The following is a 14,179-nucleotide window of genomic DNA, read 5'->3' on the forward strand; positions in this document are numbered from 1 at the left end:
TGGAAAGGTAGCAAGAGGGGAAAAGAAGAAAAGGGAAGTGAGTGTGGTACACTAGAAGAAAAGCAGGAGTGTGCAAGAAAATGGCCTCTGGTCCAGTGTCACTGAATATTCTTTTTATTGGCAGGGAAAAAAATGATATCTAAAAATATGTATAGCTTACTAAGGATTGAGAGCTATGAGTTAATATTATTAACCTATTTTTTAGATGAGAACACTGAGGCTTTAGGGGCCAAGTTTGCATAATTCTCATGTGTTGGAGCTGAATAGCAAATCCAGCTCTAGCTGACTCCACAGTCCTAACCTGTTAACTATTATGCTACAGAGAGACCTTGATCATCAAGAAGGCTCCCAGAAAACTATCAACTAACAACCTGGAGAAGATAAACATAATGGACTCTCCATGTTTGCCTTTTTTGCTCTACTTCTGTGACTGCCTGTTGCTGGGTTTATTTTTTGAAAACAAAAGAAAACAAGATGCCAAGAAAAGCCCAGGACCAGATGGCTTCACAGCTGAATTCTACCAAACATTCAAAGAACACCAATCCTTCTTAAACTCTTCCAAAAAAAAAAAAAAAAGAAGTAGAAAAGATACTATCAAACTCATTTTATGAGGCCATCATTACCCTAATACCAAAGCCAGACAAAGATACCACAAGAAAAAATCTATAGGCCAATATCAATAGATTTAATATAGATGCAAAAATTCTCATCAAAATACCAGCAAACCAAATTCATCAACAGGTCAAAAAGTGTATACACCATGACTAAGTGGGATTTATCCCTAGGATGCAAGGTTGGTTTAAACATATGCAAAACTACCAATGTGATATACCACATTAACAGAATAAAACATAAAAAGCACACGATCATCTCAATCAATGCAGAGAAAGCACTTGACAAAGTTCAATATCCTTTCATGATAAAAAAAAAAAAAAAAAAAAACTCTCAACAAAATAGGTGTAGAAGGAAATTTCCTCAACATGATAAAGTCCATTTATGAAAAGCCCATAGCTGATATCATAGTCAATGGGGAAAACCTGAATGCTTTTCTTCCAAGACTTAGTACAAGGCAAAACTGCCCACTCTCACCATTTCTATTTAACACAGTACCGGAATTATTAGCAAGAGCACATACACAAGAAAAAGAAATAAAGATTGGGAAAGAAGAGGTAAAAGTATCCCTGTTTCAAGTGACAGGATCTTATATGTAGAAATCCTAAAGACTCCACTAAAAACTGTTAGAACTAATCAATGAATTTAGTAAAGTTGCAGGATACAAAATCCACATACAAAAAATCAGTCACATTTCTTTTCACCAATAAGAATCTATCTGAAAAGATATCAATTCCATTTATATTAGCGTCAAAAACAATTCCATTTATAATAGCGTCAAAGAGAATAAAATATTTAGGAATAAATTTAACCAAAGAAGTGAAAGAGCTGTACGCTGAAAACTATAAAACACAGAGGAAAGAAACTGAAGAAGATACAAATCAATGGAAAGATATCTCATGTTCATAGATTGAAAGAATCAATATTAGTAAAATGTCCATACTACCTAAAGCAATATACAGATTCAGTGCAATCCCTATGAAAATTCCAATGGCATTTTCAATTGGAAATAGAAATAACAACCCTAAAAGTTGTATGGAACCGCCAAAGACCCAGAGTCTTCAAAACAACCTTAAAAAAGAAATGCAAAGTTGGAGCCATCATACTTCCTGATTTCAAATTATATTACAAAACAACATTAATCAAAACAGTATGGTCTTGGCATAAAAACAGATATATAGACCAATGGAATAGAATAGAAAGCCCAAAAATAAACCCAAGCATACACAGTCAACTAATTTTTGACAAGGCCATCAAGATGACACAATGGGAAAGTATAGTCTCTTCAATAAATTGTGATGGGAAAACGAGATATCCACACGCAAAAAAAATGAAACTGGACCCTTATCATACACCATACACAAAAATCAACTCAAAAGATCTGAACATAAGATCTGAAACGAAAAAACTCCTAGAAGAAACGTTCTTCATATTGATGTTGACAAGGATTTTTTGGCTATCTCACCAAAAGCACAGGCAACAAAAGCAAAATAAACAAAGTGGGACTACATCAGACTAAAAAGCTCTACACAGCAAAGGAAACAATCATCAAAATGAAAAAGCAGCCAAGGAATTAAAAAAATATATTTGCAAACTAAGCCAGATAAAAGTTTAATATACAAAATATATAAGGAATTCACAAAACTCAGCCAAGAAACAAGTAACTCAATTAAAAAATGGACAAAGGACCTGAATAGACATTTCTCAAAAGAAGACATTCAAATAGCTAACAGGTATAAGAAAAGGTGCCCAACAGCACTAATCATCAAGGAAATGCAAATCAAAACCACAATGAGATGTCACCTCACACCTGTTAGAATGGCTATTTTCAAAAAGACAAGAGATAACAAGTGCTGAGGAAGGTGTGAAGAAAAGGAAATCCTTGTGCATTGCATTGTTGGTGGGACCACAGATGGGCATGGCCATTGTGGAAAACAATATGGAAGTTCCTAAAGAAATTAAAAATAATACTACTATAAGTCCTAGTAGTACCTCCTCTGGGCATATTCCCAAAGGAAATGAAATACCACCTCATAAAGAAACATACACTCTCACACTCATTGCAGTATTATTCACAATAGCCAAGACATGGAAACAACCTAAGTATCCATCAACGGATGAACAGATAAAGAAATTTGCGCTATATATAATATACGTTTATATACAAAATATGATTCATCCTTGTAAAAGGAGATCCTGCCATTTGCGACAACATGGATGAAACTAGAGAACATTATGCTAAGTTAAAAAAAAATACACAGAAAGGAAAAAAAGCATATGCTCTCACTTATATGTAGAATCTAAACAACAACAAAACAGAAAAACACACACACACACACACAATACATAGAAATAAAGAGAACAGAATAGAAGGATGATTACCAGGAGCAGGGGGAATGGGAAAATAGAGGTCACAGTGTACAAAGTCACATATCTGTAGGATGAATAAGGCTAGAGATCTAATGCAGAGCATGTGGAGTATAGTTAATAATCGTGTATTCTATACTGGAAATTTGCTAAGAGAGCCAATTTTAGGTATTTTTATCACTAAAATAAAGGGCAACTATGTGACATGATGGATATGTTAATTTGATTGACTACAGTAACATTTTACTATACATATGTGTATCAAAACATCATGGTATATACCTTAACTATATACAATTTTAAAATGAAAAAGAGGCCAGGAACAGTGGCTCATGCCTATAATCCTAGCACTTTGGGAGGCTGAGGCAGGTGGATCACCTGAGCTCAGAAGTTCAAGACCAGCCTGGGCAACACGGCAAAACCCCATCTCTACAAAAAGTACAAAAATTAGGCATGGTGGCACATGCCTATGGTCTCAGCTACTTAGGAGGCTGTGGTGGCAGGATCACCTGAGCCCAGGAGGTCGAGGCTACAGTGAGCCGAGATTGCATCACTGCACTTCAGCCTCGGCGACAGAGTAAAACTCTGTCTCAAAAAGGAGAAAAGAAAAAAGCGAGGGAGGGAGGCAGGTGGGGAGGAAAGGGAAGGAAGGGATGGAGGGAAGGATGGAGTGAAGGGCAAACTCAAAAGTGTTTTGCTTCATTGATCTATATCATGTAGCTCAACATTAAAATCTAGGTGTTATAATAAGATACGGATGGCAAAACACAGTTTTTGAACTGAAGGCCTTGAAATCTGAGAGTGACACTAAAGCCACACTGCTGTCCAACTGCAAACAGCTGAGGCAAAAAGGCCTGAACAAGATCTATGCAATCCTCTTTTACAGAGCCCAGTAGAAGACCATGTGCAAGCAGGAATTCCTTCTCAAGGTTAAAAACTGTAGTGACATCTGATACTGAAGAGGACAATGATTACGAAGAACATGGCATACAAAAGGAAGGAAGGAGGAGGTTTAGAAGAGGAAGTGATAATTCTAAAAGAGAGCAAAGCATGTTTGTTTTTAATGATATCCTCAGTAACATGAAAACTTGGGGAGAAATAGACCAGGAGAATTACAGTTGCAAAGAAACACTGGAAAAGAGCTTTTTTTCCTGGATTTTGCAATCCTATTGCAGCCAAAAGAAAGAGCCACAAGCACACTAAGTGTTGTTAATACATGTGAGAGAAGATTGCCTTGGAATATAAGGACACAGAAATTATGAACAAGATCAATCAGTTATACAAATAACCCAAAGGATTTTTGTGACTATTATAGGCAATGGGATTTGGGCACAAGTGGTTTAAGTGGAATATTGGGAAGGCACAATTAAAACATAATATTAACTAAGGAAGATAAAACGTTATCAGTCATATTGAACCATGTTTGAATAAAGGCTTATTAACAGAAGATCAGCACGTAACCCAAATAAACGGAGAATCAAACAGTTTCTCTCACCATTGCCTCGTGTAGATTCAATAGCCAGCCTTCTTGGAAAAATAGCATATCCTTAAAAGGAGTATGTGTCATCTAATTTCCTGAGTCTCCTGCACCCCAGTATTGTAATTTAGCCTTTGATACATATTCTACTTCAAGGAAAATGCACCAACTGACCCAAATATTTAGATCTATTTGGCAATTGAAAGTTGGCATTGTGGTTTATTCATCAGTCTTTCCTGAGTTCATTTAGCAGGAGTTAATCCTCCTGCATTTATTCCTCTTTTAAAATGCGAATGAAATAAATTTTCTAGACTCATAAGAAGAGATCAGACCCAGGTTCCTAGAGATTGCCCTCCTATCCTAGCCTCCGTGGTAATGTCTCTCTGTAAAGCCCTAACAAGAGTAGTCAGGGACCTCTCTATTCTGACACTCACGCTACAACAATTAGACTCTCTTCCAAACACAGAAAAAAATCACCAATTCAGGTTAATTAAAAGAGGTCACTCTGAATTACTCATACTGTTTAAGACTTGTGGTTTTATTTTAATTACACAGGATAAGTGGAATGCGCTATTCCACCCTTCAACAGTTCACTTAGGTTCTTGGAAAATGGCTTTAATGAAATGAAAATCTCCATTTATAAATAGCATACATCAATTGTTTATGTGTGAATAAGAAATTCAAACATCTTTAGAAGATTTGTTTGTTTGTTTGTTTTGTTTTGTTTAAGACAGAGTCTCTGTCACCCAGGCTTGAGTGCAGGGGCGTGATCTCGGCTCACTGCAACCTCTGATGCCCAGGTTCAAGAGATTCTCCTGCCTCAGCCTCCCAAGTAGCTGAGATTACAGGCACCTGCCACCGAGCCCGGCTAATTTTTTTTTTTTTTTTTTTTTTTTTTTTTTGTATTTTTAGTAGAGACGAGGTTTCACCCTTCTGGTCAGGCTGGTGTTGAACTCCTGATCTCATGATCCACCCGCCTCAGCCTGCCAAAGTGCTGGGATTATAGGCGTGAGCCACCGCGCACTGTGCTGTAGCCTTAAGCATTCTGCTTTCATTCTCTTGTACTCTGTTAATTTGCTTAATAAACTCTCTTGGTAGACAGTCTGACAGTAAACTTCAAGCCCACTCCTTGGAATGTGCCCTCAAGCCAGCCTCTAATGACATCTGAATAATATGTGATAAGTATACAATTTTTAATGTATGTCTAAAGCCTCAATATAGAAAAAAGTCAAAAATATATCTTTATAACCTGAAGACAATGCAGTTTAAAATTGTGTCCTTGCGGCTTTTGTTTATAAACTCATATTGATTTTTTTAAGAAAACAGACACAGAAACACTAGTTTCCCACAGAGAATTACAGAAGTGCAATGCCCTCTCTCTTGCATCATGAAAATACATTAAGGTACGACAGAACTTAAACAGGTATTAAATTTAACCTCAGCTAGCTCTCCAAAACACTCTCAATTTAGGGTAACGCAGGGCCTTGAATGTTAACCTGGTCTATTGAGCTCCTAATCAAACGAGCATTTTTCACTCAGAAAGAAAGCCACACAGCCTCCCAGGTTGTACATGGAGAAAATCCGCTATGAAAAGCCAGCTGAGTCAACTCAACTAATGGCTCTCCTTGCTTCCCATGCCGTCCTGGGGCCTGCAGGCATCCACAAAGCAGTCAGCTCCTAGAACACCTTCTCTGTTGACTCATTTGTGAGTCATCGAATTTTTAGCACAGACATCACGTTGCAATTCTGTTGTTGGGAGCCAGAGACATTCTGTAAGAAACGTCTGCATTTGCAGAGTTGGTTCAGACTTGTGAGTGGCCACAGCAGCATAACGATGTGCAGGCACGTGTGTTTTTGTTCACATCCTCCGGGGCTCTCACTACTGACTTTATGTAACCGCACATAACACTGCCATTTACAGCTGCAAACACTTCTCTTGCCGAGGTTCCTTAACAAACTGCTACTCTCAAATTAATTTCTGACAGAACCTTTGTTTCTGTATTTTCCTTATCACCTTGTCACTGATGAATATATAGTAAAACAAGGAAATGTGGGGGTCAGAATCTGGTACTCAGGAAAATTTGAGGGTCTGTCAGAATCTGGTACACCTCCCCCGACCTCCACATTCTACAGAACAGGATTTTCAGTTGTATTTCCACAAAGTTCCCTAGTTCCTGAAACATTTCTGTTGATGTATATAAATGCACATAGATTGGTGGTTCTCAACAGGGAATATTTGCCCCCCAGGGGGCATTTGGCAATTTCTGGGCAACTGGTAGTCGCCACAATCAGGGGCCTGCTATTGGCACCTGGTGAGTAGAGGCTGTAGACGCTGCTAAACATCCTACAGGCAAAAGTCATCCCACCACAACAAAGAATTATCTGGCCCAATGTGGCCAGAAACCCCGACATCTAAAACAGACATTCCCAAGAAAAATCAGATCACATTCCACATAAATATGGTAATGTTAAGATGGGTAGCGTTAATTCCAAAAAATTCCCCTTCAAAGAGCCATTTGAAAAGACGCAGCCTTTCAAACAGAAGAAACTAACGACCGTCAGGTTCCCAGCTGGGCTTGATACGGTTCCAATGTTTACAGGGTCCCTGTGGATGCTGTACATTTGTAAGATTGGAAATAACAGACTCCTTTGTAGAATAAATACAGCAATTTGTGTCTTAATGGGAGCTCTGACACGCACTGCCTCATTTCAGCAGCACCATGCATGAACCTTTGAAACTTCAAATATGGAAGGCAACATTTTGATAAAGGTTTCTAAATTACAACAAAAAAATATTAACTGGGCATTAAATAGACAACATCAGGAAAACGAGGAAAGAAAAAATCAGCGTGGTCATAATAAAGTCAGTGTTACTGGAACCCAGATCTGAGGTGAAACAGTATTCTGTTTTGGGAAATTGATTGCATATTTCACAGGCTGGAGATAAACTCTAACAGCTCCTTTGTTTTCTTCTTTAGACAGAAAAATAATTATTGCTCTGTGGCAAATGGTCTATAAAATAGGAAGCTATATTGTTAGCTTTATGGCTCCACATTCCCAATTTTCTTTGCTCTCAAGCTAGGTATTCTGGAGAGGAAAAAAATTAAATCAACTGTCTCCAGTTGGATGTCTCCCTGAGATGACAGATGAGACTCAGTCATAAACATCCACAGCAAAAGGAGACCCATCTGTGTTGAACGCAATTAAAGTACTGCCAGTAACAACGGCTTAAACAGAAGAGCACTCTTTCTCACCTTCAGAGGTCAATGAAGAAGTCATGTTTTGGAATAAAAAGAAGAAAAACTATCAAGTCTAACTAAAAGTTTGATTAACAGAAAAAGTGAACTTCACTATGGATGTATGCTCATTTATATAGTTTGTGCTGTTCCATAGAACCTCCATGCCCTATGTAGTCAACGCTCGGTATCTGCAGGGGATTGGTTCCAGGACCCCCTGCAAATAGAAAAATCTGCTCAAGTTTCTTATGTAAAATTGCATAGTATTTGCATATAACCTATACATACCCTCTTATATACTTTAAATCATCTGTACATTAGTCATAATATCTAATACAGTGTAAGTGCCAGGTAAATACTTGTTATATCGTATTGTTTTTTAATTTATATTATTATATTTTGGTGTTTTTGATCTGTGGATGTTTGAATACACAGATGCAAAACCCCTGGGTAGGGAAGAAGACTGTATTCTCCCACTCTGTTCAGGCCAAAATCATCAGTAGTATCACCAAATATTAAGTAGTAGAAAGGAGATGTGCAAAGATTTAATTCAGTTGTACAATTTGAAATTTTGATATGATGCTCTTTTAATACAAATAACTTACAAATTCAAAGAGTTTCCATCTGTCTGATCTTATTTTATCCTCATGGCATGCAGGTGAAGTACATAAGACAAACATCTTCATCCCATTACACAGGTGGGGAAACTGAGTCTCAAGAAACCTATCTCACTTGTCCAAGGCCACAAAAATTAATGGTGGTGCTAGAACAAGACTCTCTTGGCCCTACACCATGCTGAAGAAGTCACACAGAATATTACAAAAATAAACTTTTTTTTTGTAATTGAAAGAGAAAAGCAGCAGTCCCTGACATCCAATAGGTGGTCTGGTCCTCTTAGCAAGGCCATGCTGTTCTCTGTTGAACAATTTCACAGAATGTCATCAGACAAGGCCACTCTGTGACTGTGATGGATCAAGACAAAACAAGACCATTCCCTAATCATGTCTAAACACAGACAAAATATGAATATTGTCCAAGCCACAAAATGACTAAACATCCCTCTCCCCCAACTAATATGAGTGACTGTTGCTTCCTTAGAAGACTGTCTTCCCTATAGATAAAATTTATTAAGATTACAGAATTCCTCTTCCTGACAGCATTCTCATCCACAGCAAAGCCTCACTTCCTTAAATCCTCCCCAAATCACCTTACACAAACACAAATCCTCTAGTAAGTTCTTTCTGACATGCTCTGAGATGCCCCACAGCTCCCCATGGCAGGTGTCCTTTCCCGCTGCGTAAGTAATAAACCCAACTTGTTCAACTACCCATGTGTTCCTGGTGGTCTTTGGGTAGAGGCCATTGACAAGCTTATAGTAAGAACCAAAGAAGCCATGATGCACACTTTGCTTTTTAAACCTGGTTACTGACAGCATTTTCCTAAATCCTATGAGAGTAAGAACGCAACAATCCTGAGGCAGCCATGTGAAAACCAACAAGAGAAGAGCCCACTCAGTACGCTAAAATTGAATTACAAATAGGAGATCCAATTGATCAAATAAACCTATCTCTATGTTTAAAGACATTTTGATATGTTAAAGGTTTTATTGGGCCAATTACCTGATACTTCACAGCTTTATTTCTATTGTAAGCCTGGCAGTCAGAGAAACGAGTCAAACAGGATTGAATGAGGTACAGAAATTCTGATCGGATTCACCTCCCCCAGGTCAATATCCTCATAAAACCTAAAGCTATGTACCAATGCATAGATACTGGCCGTGTTAATGAAACATTCCAATTCTTTCTGTCAAAGGGTAGAATCTTGAATGATGCAGTAATAATACCTACTAATTTCAAAAAGAATTGCTAAACTTCTAAGAAAACTGAATTATAGACTGTTATCTAGATTACATCAAAATATCTAGTTAAATTGCTTTTTAAAACTTTTTTAAAATCTAGCCCATCATCCAGAGATTCTGTCTGCATCACATCAAATTATCCTGAATTTCTGAATTTTTGATTGAATAAAGAAGCCATGTTGTCACCATGAAGCTTTCTTCTTCACAGATGGCTAAATAAGCAGGGTAAATAATCATAAAGATTGTCATGAAAACTGGTGTTAAAATAAATTGAGATGTTTTTCGAGTAGGACATGTTTGAAAATCAGAAAAATCAGTCAGCTAGATGCTTCAAGTTCTCCAAAAATAAAACTCAAATTATTTTGAATCCAAAAGGAATGTCCTATTGTCCTATTTTAACATCATCACACCATAATTCCATTTATCCTTCTTAATTTCTGTGCATTTCTGGAAATGAAACCTAGACCCATTAGATCTCTCAGATGCCAGCTGCCTTCAGCACTCCACCAACAATGGCCTCCAAGTTGCATTGCAAAAATCTTCCCAAGCACCCATTATTGAACATTTTCTCATAATCTAAACCATATCACCTTTTACCTGTGACCCACAGGCTCTACTCAGAAAATCTCTGAGTTCCTACTCTTCAAATTTGCTATTAAAATTCCAATCTGTCCATATAAAATACAAACAATACATTTGAGATTTGTTGGAGAAACGCCAATTCTACTCACCACATTTTTTCCTTCATTTTGGGCATCTCGATAATCAGGATTAAGCTAGAAAAACAAAGGAAGATTAGTTTTTCATTGCTATGAAAGGCATATTAACAAGACCAGTGATCTTCAATTCAATTAATTATTCTATCCTCAACTAAATTTAATATAAAAAGAAGCTAAGAAAGAAACTATCAGGAAATATGACAATTTAAAATATTACCATCAAACCCTAGTTGCAGGAGACAAAAGCTAACATGCCAAGTTCATTGCCTTGGTTTATATCAGAACTGTTGACATCTTTGAAGAAGTAAGAATTGACCATATCACCTCCTCTGGAAAAACATTCAACAGAGTTCACCATTTTACCCTTTGCAACAAGTGCCGTTTACCAATAACTCAGACACAAAATGAAATTTTAAAAAAGGGAAATCGATGATTTGAGATCATGCTTTACATGTTATGCACACAAAGAAAAGGAAAACGAAACAGAGCAAAAAAGGAGCTACGTATCAGGTATGTGAGCAAATACATGAGGACTACTGAAACTAACAAACACACGTCTTCAGGCTTGGATAGTGGCATTTTGGGGCCAATCTGATGACAAAGATGAGTTCTGGATGTGTTGAGTACGGACCCTTGCGTCATCTGGCTGATTGAAATCCATGACTCCTCACTCCCACTTGTCCTCAGTCTCAAAGCGATTCTTAGTTGTCTGAACTAGTTGATCACTCGTAAAGCAATAGATGTATGAGGTGTGTTTCTTGAAACATCAAGTTGTCCAATTGAATTTAATCATTTTAATGTGACTCAACTGGTGTAGACAATGCACAATCCCAGTAAAGTTATCATTTAAAATGTAAGGTCAGGAGTCTTCCTCATAATACCATTTATCGAGCAGCTCTAAGAATTGCCCCTTCCAACTTATCACTAAATACCAATGAGGGTTCTGAAAAAACGAAAAGCAAAGCAAAATGAAAGGAAAAAACTCCCAATCTCATTAAGAATTAAGGCTGAAAAAACAACCTAAATTCCAAGTCTTCAATGAACTGATGCTAATTATAAAGTAGATAGTTCTTGGGGACAGGCAGGTAATGACCTGGTGTTTATCATGTGGCAAACTTCAACGTCTCTTTAAGCTAGTGGCCATGTAAACAAAGATAAGAAGATACTGAGTCAGTTTGAACGCTGACGTAGAAAACCAGAGAATTTACCGACCAAAAACCTATAGAGAAGGGTTTCTCTATCACTGGCAAGCTGCCGTGCAATTATGCAGAAAACTGCTTCCCTAGTCTGCTACCTGTCTCTGTCTTTACATGACCAAAGAGATGCTCAGAAAGCAAGTGGGCAGAAAGTGGAGGGAAAAGATGATGGCCAAGGCCTTTCTGGGAAGCATGGTGTGAAGAGAGAAAAGGAATGCTGCTATGCTGGAACGACATTGCATGATGATACAGAAATAGCAAAGGGGTAGGACACAGAAGCAAAGCAACTGCTGTTGAGCCCAGGTGTGTAGAGTCCATAGAATCCAGAGTCCATGTCTGCTCAATCTGGGAACTGCACTGCAAGTGCACCCATCAGCCAGTCCTGCAGCTGAACATTTAGAAAGAGGACTGAATTGTCACACTAGAGAATTTAAAAATGGAACGAAAGGACAATCCACTCAACCCTCTGCTTCTGCGCAGAGCTCACTCATCTGAGGATAACAAGGAAAGAAGAAAGGAAGGAAAAAACAAAATAGGACTGATGGAACACTAAGTCAGAACAAGGGAAATTCCTTCTCAGAGTCTCTCTCAACATTTCCTATGATATGATACAAAACGAATTTTCAGGAAACGGTTTCGCATTCTCAGGAAAGTACAAATAAACAAGACCTCTACATAAAGGCAACAAAATAACATAAAGAGTAAAAATGATAGTATAGAAACCATATATTGCCGGGCATGGTGGCTCATGCCTTTAATCCCAGCACTTTGGGAGGCCAAGGTGGGTGGATCACCTGAGATCAGGAGTTCGAGATCATCCTGGTCAACATGGTAAAACCCCATCTCTACTAAAAATACAAAAATTAGCTGGGCATGGTGGCGGACACCTGTGATTCCAGCTACTTGGGAGGCTGAGGCATGATATTGCTCGTACCCACGAGGCAGATGTTGCAGTGAGCTGAGATTGCGCCATTGCACTCCAGCGTGGATGATGAAGTGAAACACTGTCTCAAAATAATTATAATAATAATAATATATACATAATAAAATAATAATATAAATAATAGAATATAAAAGAAGTTAAGGAAGATTTCAATATACATGAAAACATAAATACAAAATTAAAATTCACATTAGCACTAATAGAAAGCAGTTACAGAAAATCAGCAATGCAGAGGATGGGCAGCTGAGCGGCTACCCCTCCATACAGAAGGAAGGTATCCAGAAATGAGAATTAGGAAAAAGAAAATGGTAACAGACAACCAGAGAAGGGACAACCAACTAACGGGAGACCATTAGACTTCTCAAAATAAAGAGAGAATAAGTGGAACACAAGTAATAATCAAAGATAATAGAAGATAAAAACCTTTCCTCAGCTGAAGAAAGAATTGTGTATGCAGAGGTTACCCTATCCATGGAAATCAACCACAAAAGATTGACACATTCATTTGAAGATGATAAGGGGAAAAGACAGAGAAAACAGTGGTAGGGACGTAAAACAGAGCCAGAAATTAGGCTAAGATTTTTAAAGCATGTCATGTAAGAGAAGAATGATAAACTCAATGTGGTATACTCAAACGATGGAGTACTACTCAGCAATGAACATGACGAGCTTCTCATGCAAGCAACAACAAGAATGAATCTCAAAAACATTAAGTAGAGGAAGGCACACACAAAAAACAATGTACTGCATGATTCCATTTAAATGAAATAAACAAACAAAACTACACTATGGTGAAACAAATCAGAAAATGAGTAGGGGTATGAGGGAAGGGAGTAAGGATGGAAAGCAGTACCCAGCCCAAGAGTCTCATGACAGCAGTCTTTCAGTTTTCAGAACTGATACACAAGGAGGGTAAGAAGATACAGGTCACCTGTTAATCCTGGGACAGCTATCGAGGGGACTTGAGGCTGGCCTTTGTCTAGAGAGACCCAGACTTTCCCTCAGACTCCTTAAGTTCCCTTCACTTATGAGTAACAGAATTAGTTCCAAGAATCCAAGAGTGGAAGGTAGAGGGCAAAGAGTGAGTTAACTGGCCTCCTTTCTACTGATTAAAAGAAAACATTTTCACTGGGTAGTAAAGAAAATTCTAGCACAGTGTTCAGAAGAAGTTTATTCATCTATTTTAGTCAAGTTTCACCATAGCTTTTAAAACTTTGTTTTCTGTTTGAAAATTTTCAACTTTTCTTTTAAATTAAAAAAAATCCATACTAAAATTTTAGCTAAATTATATCCAAATGATACGCAACATGTTCAACCAAGGATGTACCTTATGGCCCAAGTTTTCACTCAGTACACATTAGAACGGTTATTACAGATACTTTAAATTCATGCTGGAAACCATGATATATCCCTCACTAAAACATGCACAAAAACAGGAATTCATGTACCTACATTAAACACAAAATAAAATAATTTATGGCCGGGCGCGGTGGCTCAAGCCTGTAATCCCAGCACTTTGGGAGGCCGAGACGGGCGGATCACGAGGTCAGGAGATCGAGACCATCCTGGCTAATACGGTGAAACCCTGTCTCTACTTAAAAATACAAAAAACTAGCCGGGCGACGAGGCGGGCGCCTGTAGTCCCAGCTACTTGGGAGGCTGAGGCAGGAGAATGGCGTAAACCCGGGAGGCGGAAGTTACAGTGAGCTGAGATCCCGCCACTGCACTCCACCCTGGGCAACAGAGTGAGACTCCATCTCAGGGGAAAAAA

The 14,179-nt window shown here is 38.1% G+C and overlaps 1 protein-coding gene across 1 annotated transcript in view; it reads right to left on the bottom strand.

The window, feature by feature from the left end:
* Positions 1–14,179, bottom strand: part of ITPR2 (inositol 1,4,5-trisphosphate receptor type 2) — a 516,873-nt gene that overhangs the window by 367,287 nt on the left and 135,407 nt on the right. The window contains 1 exon segment of the mRNA XM_017864487.1: positions 10,282–10,326. Within this exon segment, the coding sequence (XP_017719976.1) occupies positions 10,282–10,326 (45 nt within the window).

Source organism: Rhinopithecus bieti, unplaced genomic scaffold (assembly GCF_001698545.2).
Source record: "Rhinopithecus bieti isolate Rb0 unplaced genomic scaffold, ASM169854v2 scaffold_72161, whole genome shotgun sequence".
In the NCBI taxonomy this organism is placed as follows: domain Eukaryota; kingdom Metazoa; phylum Chordata; class Mammalia; order Primates; family Cercopithecidae; genus Rhinopithecus; species Rhinopithecus bieti.